At 43.5% G+C, this 16,809-nt stretch overlaps 1 protein-coding gene across 2 annotated transcripts in view; it reads right to left on the bottom strand.

The window, feature by feature from the left end:
* Window positions 1–6,914, bottom strand: part of LOC133559355 (cGMP-dependent protein kinase 2) — a 133,222-nt gene extending 126,308 nt beyond the window's left edge. For both annotated transcript variants that reach the window (XM_061911055.1, XM_061911056.1), the window contains exons 1-2: window positions 6,818–6,914; window positions 6,430–6,596 (exon numbers count right to left, since the gene is read on the bottom strand). In XM_061911055.1, coding sequence (XP_061767039.1) covers window positions 6,430–6,551 — 122 coding nt within the window. In that variant the 5' untranslated portion in view covers window positions 6,552–6,596; window positions 6,818–6,914. The remainder of the gene's footprint in view (window positions 1–6,429; window positions 6,597–6,817) is intronic.
* Window positions 6,915–16,809: the final 9,895 nt, after the last annotated feature.

Genomic DNA, 16,809 nt, shown 5'->3' with positions numbered 1-16,809 from the left:
GATTAAGATGTGGATTTTCATGCATCAGCCCTTAATCGCAAAACATTACTTTGACTTGTGCAGAACCTAAAATAAACGGAAAAACGACTGTTTTGTGCTATGGGGCCATCTATTGGACGAGTTTGCTCACTAAAGGTGCTGACTGAGCAGTGACTTCCAGTGTTATCAAAAATGACTGTGCTTTTCTGCTTGTTCAATGTTATCTTAATATTTTCATTATAATTTTTTCCTTCTGTTCACTACTTTTGCATTGCTTTGCTTTTTGGAGTAGAGCTGTTCTGTGCTTTTTATGTTGTGATTATACGGGTTGCAGCACGTCTTTTATGTTACGACATTCGGTGTATGTGTTTGAGGATAGCAGTTAGCACTTTGACTTAGCTGTGATGTCGTGAATAAAACAGCTTGTTAAGAGGACAACTGGATCTCGTCTTTTACTGTTACATCGACAAATGACACGCCAGACCGTTCTTTTGTTTTTGCTTGTCTCGTTTTAGAGCAACAAAGTCAAACGTATATAACTGTACATTTGTGTTGCACACATGAACAGGGGTCACTGTGTATTAAGTTGTGTTGCTTTATTTCTCATTTCTGTAACAACAGAAATAGCACATTAATATTTTCATCACACCGTGATGGTCCAAATGTGTTTCGATGAATGGCAGGAAGTGTGGTCTTTCGGTTTTGACTCGGCAACAATACACAAAATACAATAACCACCCATTGGTCATTCTAATCACATCAACAAATCAAAATAAATCACATAACTTATCACAGTATCTCCACATTTAAGCATTGAGTTATTTAACATGGAGCAATATCCGGTTAGTATTGCATCATCCTCAGTTAGCTACAAGCATAATGACGCTACTTTTCAAACATACACGGAGTGCGCAGAAACGGACAACTTTCATACTATCACATTACTCTTGCTAAGTGTGTATCATACAGAGCCATTAACAGCTTACCTGTCACAACAGAAATAGCACATTAACATTTCTGTCACACCACGTTGGTCCAAATGGGTCACAATGAACGGCAGGAAGTCTTATCTTCTTCTCTGGGCTCCACAGAAATGTTGCCCATTTGGCCGCTCCCACCCCCATGTGGTGAAACAGCACTACTACATCCTCTTGCTATTTCAGCTGGTCATCATTGTGGAGAACTGTTCACTCAACTGATATAATCAATCCTGAATTCACATTTAATTTCTAAACAAACAATTAAAAATATGGGATGTGGCTTTGCTTATCCTACATTTGTACATGTTGGATGTGGGGAGACAACAGCATGACAGTCGCTTCATTCCTAGACTATTCAATTTAGTCCCCACTCCACCACAAAAGTACAGCTGACATCAAAGACATGCGCAGTAAGGATAATTGTAGCCCAAATTTTGGAAGATGTTTTTTCATGTGCTACAATCCGAAAGACTTAAAACCACCTGGCTTTGATCTGAATTTGTGTGATTGGTTTAGAATCTTCCAAATGGCGTGTTTACTTGAAGCATTTTCATTTTGGTAAGGCTTTTAATCCAATTAAATGTGTCCATGTGCACACATAGCTAATGAGAGATTATCATCACACTTCAACATCTTTAACATAACAAACAATGCTTCTGCTTTAGATCATACTTGCATATGAAAATCCGTTTTTACCTGGATAAATAAACTTTAAATATATAAATACATGTAATTGACGAAGGAAATGTTTGCTGTTGGCCGTCAGGGTACTGCGCTCTCGTAGTTGTTGCATTTTTCTTATTTCTTACATTGAACAAAAACAACATCATCTACCAAATCAAAATCCTTGTGTGTTAAACATACTTGGCCAATAAAGTTGATTCCGATTCTAATATATTACCCAGAAGGTATTGTGCTGTAGACAGGAATTGGAAATTCGTCTGAGCTATGCTGGAGAATGACAATTGTGCCGTTTTTCACAGCGGAGGGTCGCAGCTTGCTGGGAGGTTCATTCCCCCGGGATGCAAACGGACAACTTCAGACGAAAGCGTGCAGGTAGGTACATGATTTATTCCTCAAAAATCAAACACATAGCAAAAACAGACTACAAGCAAAAGGAAAGGATGCTGATCGCAAGGCGAGACTTGGCGCTAGAATGAAGAAGCATAGGAGCCAAGAAATTTACTCAACGTAGCTGTTGCATGTAGCAAATAATGAAGGCAGGACGAGTGTGGGGAGAGAGGTGAATAAATAGCTCTCTGATTAGTGGTCGTCAACAGGTAGACGTGCCGACCACTAACCAGAGGCAGGTGATCACAATTAATCCCCATGGAAACTAAAACAAACCCAGAGGTGCACAAACAGGAACTAAGGGAGTCCAAAACTAACAGAAAATGACAAAACATGATCATGACAGGGCCTCCCCCTTAGGGACAGATTCCAGATGTCCATAAAAAAAAACAAAAAACATGCAGGATCAAGAGTGGAGGGTGGAGGGAGGACTTGGTGGTGGGTCGCCAGACCAAGTGTCCCCGCAGTCAGCGAGGGAGAGTTAGGTGGCGGCGACGTGTAGAACGCCGCTGCACTTGGCGAGGCGGGCAACCACGGAAAGGCCATATCCGTGGCCGACAAGGAGGTGGGTGTGAGTGACACCAGAACCTCAGCAGCCTACGAGTCTTACGCCCAATTCGTGGGCGTCGTTGCTGTCTGCATCCGGGGCGTCCATGAATTGGCCCTTCAGAGGGCTGCATACAGGCATTTGATGGCTGCTTCTGCAGCCGGCCAGCCGGAGGTTGCGGGGGGGACGACGCTGGCGACGAGGAGATTGGTGGCGCCGTAGGAACGCCCGCCGGAGCCGAGGAAGGTGGCATCTCAGGAGCTTGAGCGGCAGACGAAGGAAGCAGCCGTGGAGCAGGAACCGGAACTGGAGCTTGCCTCGGCACAGGTATTGGAACTGGAGCTGCAGCGACAAGTGTTTGCCTTGGAGCTGCGGCGACAGGAGCTTGCCTTGGAGCTGCGGCGGCAGGAGCTTGCCATGGAGCTGCGGCGGCAGGAGCTTGCCGAGGAGCAGTGGCAGGTGCTTGCCGAGGAGCAGCGACTGGTGCATGCCAAGGAGCAGCGACTGGTGCTTGCCAAGGAGCAGCGACTGGTGCTAGCCTTGGAGCAGCAGGTTCAGGTGCTAGCCTTGGAGGAGCAGGTTCAGGTGCTAGCCTTGGAGGAGCAGGTTCAGGTGCTAACCTTGGAACAGCAGCTTCCGAGGCTAGCCTTGGAAGAGCATGTTCAGATGCTGGAGAGGATGGCGTCTTCAGGCCCACCTGGGCTGAGGTTAGCCATGAGCTTGGCGGAGGTGGCCTTGATTCGGGGTTGCAGTTTGGCATGCCGAAGGACTGGTGATGGTGGCCGGGCTGGAGGTTGCTGCCTGGCTGGCCGCAGCTGTGACACCCCACTAGCACAGCTCCTGGCACTAACCCCCCGCCTCAAAAAGCGGATACCAGACGTGCTCCTTACAGTCTGGAACAGTCTTTAGGGGTGGGTGGAGGGAGGTCAATAGGGTGGTAGACTCCTCCCCTTTAAATTTTCCCCCCACCTGAGATTGCTTGGGAAGACAGGAGGAAAAAGTCTGTGATGTGGGCAGGGCTAGAGTCCTTAGGGGCGGAGTCAGAGACACTGGGGGCAGGGGTGACTGAAAAAAATTGTTCCGGTAGTCTGCTGTAGCAGACGGAGTGTCCCCAGCGGGAGGAAAAAGAACGACTCAGGAGAAAACACAATTCCTGCCCTTTGAAGTCATTACCAAATGCCGGTAGAGTGACGCCATAAGAGGGGGATGCCGCAGTGGTGTCTTCGACGTGGTTTTCCATTTGGCTTTTGGCCCAGTCTGTGAACTGTACATCGGCACAGTCGAGACGGGTTGTGGCATGCTGTGTTCCGGAGGAGGAGACCGAGAGAGCGACGCGTCCTGACAGCGAAGCGAAGGCCTTTTGGACGGCTTCCGTTTTTGCTGAAGCGTCCGGTACTGCTGTGTGTCAGCGTCCTCGGGGGAATTACGGATCGTCTTTGTCTCCATCGCCTTCAATAACATTCACATACCTGTGTCCATCTCCTCGATGCCCGTTGCGGAGTACTTGTGAGCTGGCTTCATTCTGCGGCGGGGAGTCGCAGCTTGCCGCGAGGTTCATTCCACAGGAATGCAAACGGACAACTCCAGACAAAAGCGTGCATTTGGGAACATGATTTATTCCTCAAAAATCAAATGTACTAAAAACAGGCTACAAGCAAAAGGAAAGGGTGCCGATCACATGGGAAGCTAAGGTGAGACTTAGCGCAGGAATCAAGAAACATAGGAGACAAGGAATTTACCCAAGGCTTGTAGCAAATAATGAAGCCAGGACGAGTGTGGCGAGAGAGGTGAATAAATAGCTTTCTGATTAGTGCTCGACAACAGGTGAGCGTGCCGACCAATAACCAGAGCCAGGTGAACCCAATTAATCCCCATGGGAACTAAAACAAACCCAGAGGTGCACAAACAGCAACTAAGGGAGTCCAAAACTAACAGAAAATGACAAAACATGATCCTGGCCACGGATCATGACACTGTTTGCTCAATAAAGAACTTTATATATTGGTGCATGTTTTTCCTGTTTAATCTACATAAGAAACAAACTATATGTTTTGACTAGACAGTTGAAGTGCACATTTGAGCGCCGCTCAAGAGACAAATTCCATTGGTCAAAATGTGTCGGGAATTTGTGGTCATTGGACGAATGGCAACATCGCAAATTCCTGGAAAGACTGTACGTCATAACACTAATAGGAGAGATTTTAGACCAGGGGTGTCAAACTCAGTTTAGATCGGGGGCCACACGGAGGATGTTATTTATGTAGTTTGCTGATTTTCCTCGACTGATGTACTAACATGTGGTTTATTTTTTTTACATTCATCATCTGAAAAGATACAAATAATTGCTATTGCGACATCTAGAGGACACATTTAGAACAGCGGTTTCTTTCATTCAAAAATTTCAACTAATTTTTATACCGAGCAAACTCATCCCGCGGGCCGGATGAAACCGGTTTGCGGGCCTGATCTGGCCCGCGGGCCGTATGTTTGACACCCCTGTTTTAGACGGTCTGTTATAGGATATTTGCTTTTTTTTTTAGCTGATCTGTGACCCGCTGAAGAGCTGTGAGCCCAGCTAATCTTTACCACAGCTGTGTCCCAGTGTTTACATGGCTAAAAATTTTACCCACGCAAAAGATTTGACAACAAACTGCAACGCTGCGAAGACGCTTCTTAGATATTAATCCTCACCACGTTTTCTATGTAATCATATCACTGGAGGACTATATTAAAAGAAATGGCTATGCATACTACACACACACACACCGAACCGGACGACACAAGAAAATGTAAAGTAAGGGTAATTGATCTGGATGACACCTGGAATAGTATTAGTTCATTAACGATTCTAAGGTAATGAGATCAGTATTTTTCATTTTGTTATAATTACAAAATATTTTATGGGTCATTTTTTTATTGTTTACGAAGTTAATAAGTAAGTTTGTGGGTACAGAAAGGGTTTTTGGGCAACACACAAATAATTTAAATGGGAGTCAGTAGTAGTTTTTGATTTTGTTTAGGTATTGTGCACACTTTATTCTGTTAAAAAAAATAGTATGTAGCATTTAATACCACAAATTTAATTCATAAGATTTATAGAATTATAGCAAATTTAAAATTTAATACGATAAACTAGATTTAAAAAATATTTTTATTTTGTTAAGGTTAAAGTATTGTGTTATGTTTTGCAGGCCACTTTCTAGGGCCAGTGTTCAAATACCTTGGCATCCGAGGACTGCAGTCAAGAAAAGCCAACAAAAAAATCCTCAAGGTCGCAGAAAAGCTAGGTTCTGGTCGCCCTGGCGAGGGTATTTGATTATTAAATACCCCAGAACACCCTATGACGGCAGATTTACCACTGATGATGGGTCCAATCATCACCGTGAGGTGTATTTAAGTTCTAACTTTAGTTGCCCACTATAAATTATTGCAAGCTCTATTATGTATTGTCAAAGTTTCGAATAAGGATGAAAAATGAGATCGGATCTGAAACCAAAAAATTGGATTGGGATTGAAGGGGAAAAATGTGTATCGGAACATTTAAAAAATATTTTAACCCTTTTAGACATGCACATGAGTCACAACCGATTGTTCACAAATATTTTCGCGGATGCAAGTGTGCTAAAATATTTTTCCTATGTTTAATCGTCATCATCATGATCAACAAATTAAATGCCCAATTGCGTAATCAGTCAAGAAAAAAATGTCAAGTAATAATGTTCCATATTAGTATCGGCAATACTGGCCTTGCAGTAAATTTTTTGCAGTACATTTGCAGTGCTACCCAACTTTTGGTCGTGAGCGACATGCTACACACTGCACATGAAGAAAATCTGATTTAGACATGCTTACTTCAAGATGTCTGTGTCCATGCATGGAGGGTCCGTATGAATGGAGGCCAGGCAGGTGTTCTCCTCAGTCCGCTGGGCTTTTATTGAACCATTGCCCATGGCCAGACATTGGTTTGCCACCATAGGAATGGATCCCAGCGCCAACTCAAAGCAATGGGAGTCTGCTTACTGGATACATTTGATGTTGTACTATAAATTATTATACTATAACTCAATATTCTATTGTGATAGAAACATTTCACAAATTGGGTAAAGTAATTTGATTATCTTAATGACCTTCTTGCCAACACAACATGTACTTACTTTTGTAAGCAGTCATTTCTGAAAGAAAACTACCAAGCTATCCTGTAAATTGATTACATTTATGAATATAATGTTGTAATCTTTACCTTTAAATGTTGTGTCCAGCTAATATTCCTTGTTCCCTCGAGACCTCAACACACACCTGCATCTTGTCTTGTTTCTGTCCACAAGCACAATGACACTGTTTGCTAGGCAGGGATCTTTTTTCATGCGTTACCAAGGGTGCTTCTGATCAAAGTGAAGTATCTGGCAGCCCTGAAGCGCAAACCGTGTGTGTGTGTGTGTGTGTGTGTGTGTGTGTGTGTGCGTGTGTGTGTGTGTGTGTGTGAGGATGTGTGTGTTTGTATGAGAGATAAAGAGTCTGACATTTAAACAACCGTAACTGTTACAGGCCAGAAGGAAGCATGAGTTTATTTCTATGTTCCTGGAGTACGATCCATAAGAACATGTTTGGAGGAGTTCAGATGAACTGCTGCCTCAAAAGAACATTCTGGGTTTGCATGCCACCTTAGTCCTGTGTGGAGTTGGCATGGGTGTTCTCTTGTGCTGTTTATGACACGCACATTATTTTTTCAGCTTAATGACTACCATGAATGGTCAGAAATCCCAGTTGTGTCTCTATGTGTCACCTTATATGGTACTGTTCCACCTTCAAGGTCCTTTAAAGCTATGACTCAGTCGCCTTGTCAAACTGCTGATGCCACATTAGGGGCAACTCAGCGTTCAGTATCTTGCCCAAGCAGACTTTGACATAATCCAGGGGTGAAGTGACTGAGGAGCCACAACCTGGTTTGGAAAGAGTGGTGTATTGATCCGATATTAATATCCAATTGGTGTGATATCAGTGGAAAACAAGTATCGGATGATTTCGGCTTGCATATAATATTTCTAAGGAAGCCATTATAGATGCAGTCCTGCAGTGCGTTTACTTGTGCGCGCAAGTTGGACAGACAACTTCATGATTTGATCACATAAGAAAATTAATTTTCTCCAGCAAATTAATGTTCATATGTGACAATAATTTGCTACAGCAAAATGATGGGCAAATACAAATATGTTTTCATGCACAACAATGAAGAGAGACATGTAAGAAGCCCATCCATCCATCCATTTTCTACCGCCTATTTCCTTTGAGTCGCGGGGGGCGCCGGTGCCCATCTCAGCTACAATCGGGCGGAAGACAGGCAACATTCACACTCACATTCACACACTAGAGCCAATTTAGTGTTGCCAATCAACCTATCCCCTGGTGCATGTCTTTGGAGGTGGGAGGAAGCCGGAGTACCCGGAGGGAACCCACGCATTCACGGGGAGGACATGCAAACTCCACACAGAAAGATCCCGAGCCCGGGATTGAACCCTGACTACTCAGGACCTTAGTATTGTGAGGCAGACGCACTAAACCCGCTGACACCGTGAAGCCCTGTAAGAAGCCCATTAGTTTCAATTCTATTCATTATACGACACAAAAGTAAAGCGTTAAACTGTTTAATCGTCTTGTTGTCAACCATGTCTTTAAGCAACACCAACAACTGGAGCTAAAATGTTCAAAAAATTGCAGCTTTATTGGCATTTTTTATCACTAATCATCCGTCATGTTTTGCTTCTTTCGCAGTCAGTCAAAGATGTAGGAGTGCACTAAGGCAGAGATGTGGGCATGGCCTTGCGGCTGAGAGGCATTGTATTGTTAGAGAATATTTATTTCTCTAAATATTCATATTTTCACATGGTGAGGCATTTAGAATTAATATTTATTTATATTTATCTATTATAATTAACGTTGTTATTGAGATTAACATTTAGGTTTAAAGTTTTGATTGAGATTTAACGTTTAGATTTGGTTTTAACATTTAGATTCAACCTTTAGATTTAGATTTAACATTGGGGTGTTAAATTTTTAATCACCATTTAATTTAAACTCATATGTGATGAAAATGAGTTAAATGTGAGAAATTTGAGCTAAATGTGAAAAATATATCTGCTAGAAAACTCTAAGGTGCTAGGCAGGCATATAAGAGGGGGCAGTCTTAGAGGCAGTATAGCTCAGTTGGTAGAGCGGCCGTGCCAGCAACTTGAGGGTTCCAGGTTCGATTCCCGCTTACGGCATCCTAGTCACTGTCGTTGTGTACTTGGGCAAGACACTTTACCCACCTGCTCCCAGTGCCACCCAATGTGGTTTAAATGTAACTTACATATTGGGTTTCACTATGTAAAAAGTGCTTTGAGTCACTAGAGAAAAGCGCTATATAAATATAATTCACTTCACTTCACTTCAGTCAGGAATGTAAAGCCGGCATCATGTGTACACGCTGATCCATCATGCTCCAGAACTTGTTATCTGTGCTAATACAGTAGTAACATTGCCTCCTTTATTGAATTTGGCTGTCAGCTGCAGTATGGGCCTGATTTACTACGATCCAAATACCACGCACTAAACAGCGTGAGCAAACTTTAAATAGCGTGTACTATTAGTGGACATGTTGCGTGTGATTTACAAAGACTGTGTGTTTAAAAATTGTAAAGTGGTGCAGACCGCCTTAATTGATGAGGGTTTTAGCATGTACAGGGCATCTCTCAGTTTGCACAATGACTAAATATTAACCGAGATAAGGCTCCCAAAATGGTGATGAGCAAACTTTTAGTAAATCAGGACCTATGAGTCCAACTCCAACCTGGAGAAGAGGATTGCACTTTGTCAGTCCTCGACTTTTATACCTATACAACTTAGGTGTCTCAACTGAAGAATAAGCTCCTACTAGTAGCTCTTAACCATAATAAGGTAATACTAATAATACTAGATAACATTTGGATAACAAATCTCAAAGTGCTACATAGTAAACAAAATCATAAAAGCATTAAAACAGACAGTAAAAAACTATTAAAATGTGCTTCATGCTTCTTTTTGTTTAATGTAGGTTTTTAGCCCTTTTTTAAAAGCATCCACTGTCTTTGGGGCCCTGAGGTGGTCAGGAAGGGTGTTCTACAGACGGGGAGCGGCAACTGGGGTGTGTGGTGGGAGGATGTCAGTGAGGTAAGTGGGGGCATCACCGTGCAGACAGTGGTGGCTGTACAGGAGGACCTTGTACTCAATGCCGGCGGTGACAGGGAGCCTGGCAGAGCTGTTCTGAACATATTGGAGTTTTTGAAAGGGATCTCGACGAGGAGTTTGTTACAGTAAACAAAGGCATGGACAAGCTTCACTGCAGCTTTAAGGGAGAGGAAGGGGCAGATTTTCAAGATGTTACGCAGGTGAAAGAAGGAGGTTTTGCAGATGTGGGTGAGATGGGAAGGAGAGGTGGGGATCAAACTTGACCACAAAGTTTGTAACGGAGGGAGAGAGGGGAAAGTTGTGGCCAAAAAATTAAACTTAGGTAATGTGGGAAGAATGAAGTTGTTGAGGAGTACCGGTTTGGATGGCTTCTGTTTTTGAGTCGTTCAGCTGCAGGAAGTTTTGACTCAGAAGTGGCGAACAGTCAACCCCAGCGTCCCCTCCTCACGTAACATCTATCATAAGGTTGCAATCTCTCAGGGGGGAACTAAAAAATAAATCAACAAATAAAATTAAGTATCTCATTATCAACCATCTCAACGTTTATCTTAACGTGACGGCTTAATTCCTAAAGGAAAATTGCACTTTTTTTTTTTAAACTTTGCCTGTCGTTCACAATCATTATGAGTGACAAGAAGTCAAAAGTTTTTTGTTTTTTTCTTCGCTTTCTAACATGTAAAAATCGGCTCGTTCTAGGTGGCTGGCAATGCAGCTAATGGAAGCAATCAATTACACATCTAAATTACTTTTAAAAAAACATTTAAAACAGTCAACAATACTTCATGTATGTTCTGTTACCCATAATATAACCAAGCTGTGGCCACACTGGTATTGTTAGACCGAACACTGAGGAGCTCTTTTTCTAGCACATTGCCATGCTCTGGTATTAGCTCCTTGGTCAACACGAAACGCGTTTGAGTTTGTTATGCAAAACACTGCGATACAACACCAATTTGTACTGATTGAAAAACATGAGCAAATTAGATTACAATATCTGTAAAGTACTTGGCCCACATTTGGTGTTTTGTTTGTACACAGCTAGCCAGACAGCATATATACTGTGGACAGTTGTCTTTCTGGTCTAGCTGCTCTAATCCTGTTGATTTTGGGTAAACACTCCATTTATGTAGAAATAGCTTGGCTCCAAATTCCACATTTATAGAGTCAAAATTGCTTTCACCTCACTCTCCTGGCTTCCGTCTGCTCCAACATTTCACTCTTCCTTCGTGCTGATTTCTATAAGGAGCAGTATATTTAGCTTCAACTGTATAAGGTTGGGAATCCTCCTTTGTGCACAAATAGTCGTCTTCGTTGTCTGCTACCAAGTTTGCTATGATTAGAAAACACACTTGTGTTTGATTCCGGAAGTAGTAACACAAGTTGTTGCCTGAAATACAAAGTGCGCTGCAATGGAAACGGAAATCAATCCGGCAAACATTTTCAAAACACTGTGAATATTAAAAATATTACAGATTGTTATGTACATGTCTGTTACTACATTATATATAGACTTGCAGTGTGTATATAAAACATTGCTGGAGGGTTTTGAAGTTGTTTTAGAGGGCTTTAAAGGCTACAACAGTGACTCCCATTTGCCGCCTCTTTCAAACGTGTTTTATCATATTTAAAATCGTAACAAAAATTTAAAAAGACAAAAGTGTTCTTGTCTCTCTTGTGAACGATAAGCAACATTTTTTTTAAAAGTGCAGTTCCCCTTTAGACTGAATTTTTCCTATAAGACGTCACACAATAGTAAATATTTACAAAACTGAAAAGTACAGTAAATAGTCTTATGAATAAAACATATATTCTTCTCAAACTAGTTTATTGTCAGGTCAGCTGAATTAAGCCCCAAAGTTTCTGTCTTCTCCAATTATTTATACAAAGATTTATCCAAACTTATCAACACTTCCCACACTCTAGACATAGTAATGTGTTTTACTGTACCAACTAACTAACAAGGAGTCATCAGTTTCCCCTGTTCTTTTAAATGATATTCATTTAATTGTGTTCGATGACCAGTAAGCATGTAGAGACTTGGAGCGGGAGGCGGTTCACATTGATGCAAGTAGTGGTATCGTGAATATTTGTTTTCATCAGCATTTAAACAGGAATAGAAACTGATAGCTCATTTCAATAGAACACCTACATCAGTTGTGGCTTGTGCAGCCTTTTGAGGCATCTGATTGGCACGTCACTAACTCACACTCTTTTTCACATTATATGCAATTAAACAACTGCAATTAGATATATTCCAAAACTTGTGTCACCCATTTACGAAATGAAATCAAATGGGATTGAATTTTGTTTTTGACAACTTTTAGTCTACTTTTTATTGGTCAACACAGGTTTACTGAGGGGTGTGTGTGTGTTTTTTGGGCGGGAGGATTCGCGGGGCCTTACTCAGGCGATGAACAGCAAAGTGGGAAGATGATATACGAGTGTTGTAGCGCGTTCCCTTTTCAGCTGATTTTTACGCTATTGCACATCATTTTGTCAACTTGTATTAAATACATTTTGTGGTTATATTAAAATGTACTTTCCCAACTTCAAACATTTTGATTTGACTGGGCAAGACATTTACTTGTCCCCACACAGAGCCGGCTCCGGCGCCCCCATATACAGTAAATTATGTGTAAATTCCACTCCACAGTCACGGTACCTTTTGAGTAGGTCTGCAAGATGTTCGGTTGTGAAAGCAATTCTCATTTTTCAAACATTTAATTTTATTGTGAGAAATGTTGTATTATTACCAATACCACAATTGACAGAACAAATGCAACAATTGTTTGAGATACGTTTGGAGAGATTTGGACAAGGTCAGGAGAGGGGGTGGGGGGTGACATCTGCAGTCAGAAAATGCATTTTAAAATTACTTAAACACCTTAACAGCACAAAAGAACAGTAATGGTATTTCAATATTTGCAATGACAAAAGGGGAACATTTAATAGAGGTTGAAGACATGGCGTTAGTATGGTTTAAAACGCCCCAGCCTTTTGTGATTGTATGTATAACATGTTTGTGGCAAATTAGGTTTTTTCCCTTGGCTTCAGTCTGGGCCCCCTCCCGGAGGTCCAGGGTTGTCGCTCCGTGGCTAATTACACCCTACAATAACGCACTTTGGCAGCTGAGAGTGGTCGGGATGACAGGGCTCTTTTGAGTGCCTACAGGAGAGGTCTGAATGAGACAATAAATGATGGGCTGATGCGAGACAGGCCGTCTTCTAGTCGCGACCTAATTTAACTAGCCCTCCTCTTCAATCAGCGACTTTCAGAAAGAGAAGCGGAGAGGGAGAGCGACTTCGGCAGAACCACTGCCGCAAGGCCGCCTAGTTCTACCAGCCGGAACATCACAGGACAGACTGGCACAATTAGTCCAGATCCTAGCCCTTCCCCAGAACCCATGCAGATAGGGAGATCTCGACTCTCCTTCGAGGAACGGGAACGGAGGTTTCAGCAACATCTTTGTCTATACTGTGGTTTAGCGGACCATCATATTCGCAACTGCCCCTCTCGGCCAAAAGATCAGGCTCACCAATCACGGGGATATTGGTGAGCCATACTACAATCCCCACAACTTCTTTCAGGCAGGCCCCGAGTACTTTGTTCCTTGCTACATTGACTTGGGAGGATAGGACACTATCTGTGGAGGCCTATGTGGACTCTGGAGCCGATGAGAGTTTCCTCGACTTAAGGTATGCCACAAAATCAGGTATTCCGTTAATTCCTTTTGAGACTTTTGTTTCTCCCCAAGCCTTAGATGGTCACACTTTAGGACAGATCAAACATTGCACTAAGCCCTTATCCCTTACTCTTTCTGGTAACCATACAGAGACCATCAGTTTCTGGGTCCTGAACGCCCCGGTGGCCCCTCTTGTCCTCGGCCGATTTTGGTTGCATCTACATGATCCCCACATTTCCTGGTCCACCGGTAAGATACTGGCCTGGAGCAACCACTGTCATGCTAATTGTCTCTGTTCTGCTGTTATACATCCGTTAACAGCAGATGTATAACAGCAAAAAAATATCCATTACCCGTACTCAATTCGTCTTTTGAACCCCTCACTCCGGCCACCAACTTTACTAAACTGGATCTACGCAACGCCTATCATCTTTAGATTAGATTAGATTAGATAGTACTTTATGTATTCCGTCAGGAGAGTTCCTTCAGGAAAATTAAAATGTTCAGCACAATCCCATTCAAGATCAGACAAACATTACAGGGAGACAGAACAGGATCGCTGACGGGTCTGCCGGCTTCCAGCGCCCCTTACAAAAAAAGTGAGATACAGGTAAACAAGGGGGGGGTGGGGGGGGGGGGGGGGGGGGGGGGGGGGGGTTTGTATGGGAGAAAAAAATAGAAGATTAAAATAAAATAAAATAAAAATCGGTCTTAGCCTAGGCCCTGGAGAGGGGGTGCAGGCTGAGGCCAAGGGAAAAAAACAACAACTCATAGCCATAGTACAAATCCCTCTTACATGCGTGTAAGAGGGAAACATCAAACATCAAAGAACACAGAGGACATTAAAGACATTAAAGCAGCAGATACAACCAGACACTTCTACATACAGCTATGAATAAAAAGTTAAAGAAACATATCCACTGCGGTGGCCTCTGCGGTGTTCCACGCCATCGTCCGCTAGGGTGGAGGGAGCATGGCCAGAGACAGGAGCAGACCCAACAAAGCAACCAAGACAGCCGACTCCACTCTCGGCCAGTGTCCAGTCCGCATGGATGAGCGAGGATACGTCCAAGGTGACTGAGGTGCTCACCCAGCCAAGACACCATGAAGCCTCTCCGTCCCAGCGCTCAGTGCTAGCTCCGCAGCCCTGTCCCCTCATCCGCATCTCCTCCAGTCCCTCCAAACCGACTCCGGTGTGGCAGACACCCAGCAGCTGGTCTCCATGGCCAAAAGGCTCCCGGGAGGCAGATCCAGAAGTCCCCAAAAAAAGCACCACAGAGGTCACGAAAGTGGCACCTCTTGTCACACAGTCCCAAAGGGTCCCGGACCAAAAAGCAAAAAATATATATATAATAACACATAAAAACTAGAGGGAAACACAAAAAGGTTGACACAAGAGCACAGAGCTCCTGCCAACAGCAGCCACTACAGCAGCGCCATCTTGGAAAAAAATTGATTTAAAAAAATTTAAAAAAATAAAAATCTGGTACGAATCAGGGAGGGGGATGAGTGGAAGACTGCCTTCAATACTCACTTAGGTCATTTTGAGTATAGGGTCATGCCTTTTGGTCTGACCAATGCTCCTGCCATTTTTCAAACCCTTGTTAACGACATCCTCAGAGACATGATTGACCGTTTTGTTATGGTTTACCTGGATGACATCTTTATCTTCTCCAAGAACCTGTAGGAGTACCAACAACACGTCCATCTTGTCCTACAACGCCTTCTGGAGAATCGTCTGTTCGTCAAAGCCGAAAAATGTGAGTTCCATTCTTCTTCTGTAGATTTTTTGGGATTTGTTATTGAAAAAGGAAATATTAAGGCTGATCCAAAGAAAGTGAAGGCAGTGGTGGACTGGCCTCAACCTTCAACGCTTCCTTGGATTTACTGGTTTCTACAGACGGTTCTTCAAGGACTTTAGTAAGTTGGCCGGACCTCTTCATGAACTTACCTCTACCAATGTCCCTTTTCAATGGAGCCGTCAAGCAGGAATGGCGTTCTGGTGCCTCAAAATAAGTTTCGTCTCGGCACCCATCCTTGTTTACCCAGACCCGGACATCCCGTTCATTGTTGAGGTGGATGCCTCCGACTCTGGTATAGGTGCAGTTCTTTCCCAACGCTCCAAACAGGTTAACAAGGTCCATCCATGTGCTTTCTTCTCCCGACGTTTATCCTCGGCTGAACGCAATTATGATGCTTGAAATCGGGAATTGCTCGCTGTACACAAGGCATTGAAGGAGTGGAGACATTGGCTAGAGGGAGCTAAACATCAATTCCAGGTCCTCACGGACTAGCAATTTGTTGCATGTCCGTGCGACCAAAAGATTGAACGACAGACAGGCACGATGGTCTCAACTATTTAGTCACTTCAATTATATTCTTTCTTTCAGACCGGGCTCCCGTAATACCAAAGCTGATGCCCTCTCCCGTCAGTTCTCGGAGGAGAGAATTGACAATGCCCCGGAGGAGACTGTTATTCCTCCCTCCAAAATTATTGGCATGGTCACATGCGAAGGGGAGGGACTGGTCAAGGAAGCCCTAAAGGTTAGTCCGGGAACCAAGGGAGGACCTCCCAACAGACTATTCATCCCTCATGACCTGCAACCCCGAGTTCTGAACTGGGGACACTACAGTGTTTTCACCTGTCATCCGGGATTTCAGCGTACCCTATCCTTCATTCGCCAGCGTTCTGGTGGCCATCCATGGCCAATGATACCCGCGAGTTCATTTCTGCTTGTACCACTTGTGCCCATAATAAACATTCCCACAGACCACCGGCAGGACTATTGCTTCCCCTACCTGTTCCCAGGCGCCCATGGTCACACATATCTCTGGTCTTCATCACTGGCTTGCCACCTTCCCAAGGTAACACCACTAGTCTCATCAGTATTGACCGTTTTTCTAAAGCCGCACACTTCATTCCTCTACCCAAACTTCCATCTTCTTCCGAGACTGCTGACGTTCTCACAAACAACATAGTCAGTCTTCACGGCATTCCTGTGGACATCGTCTCGGACCGTGGTCCCCAATTCACCTCCCAGGTGTGGCAGAACTTTTGCAAGGGAATTGGGGCCACGGTCAGTCTTACCTCTGGTTACCACCGTCAGAGTAACGGTCAAGCAGAAAGAGCCAATCAAAGTGTTGAGACCATGCTCCGTTGTATCTCCGCCAGACAACCATCCTCTTGGGGCAAGTTTCTGTCATGGGTCGAATTTGCTTATAATTTTTTAAAGAGTTCAACGACCGGATTGTCACCTTTTGAGTGCTCCTTAGGTTACCAACCACTTATGTTTCCTCAACACGAGATTGAAGCTGCAGTTCCCTCTCCCCATAATTACGTCAAGAGA

Source organism: Nerophis ophidion, linkage group LG09, assembly GCF_033978795.1.
Source record: "Nerophis ophidion isolate RoL-2023_Sa linkage group LG09, RoL_Noph_v1.0, whole genome shotgun sequence".
Lineage (NCBI taxonomy): Eukaryota > Metazoa > Chordata > Actinopteri > Syngnathiformes > Syngnathidae > Nerophis > Nerophis ophidion.
Note: the sequence above shows the minus strand (reverse complement) of the source record. Positions and strands in the feature narration are given on the sequence as shown.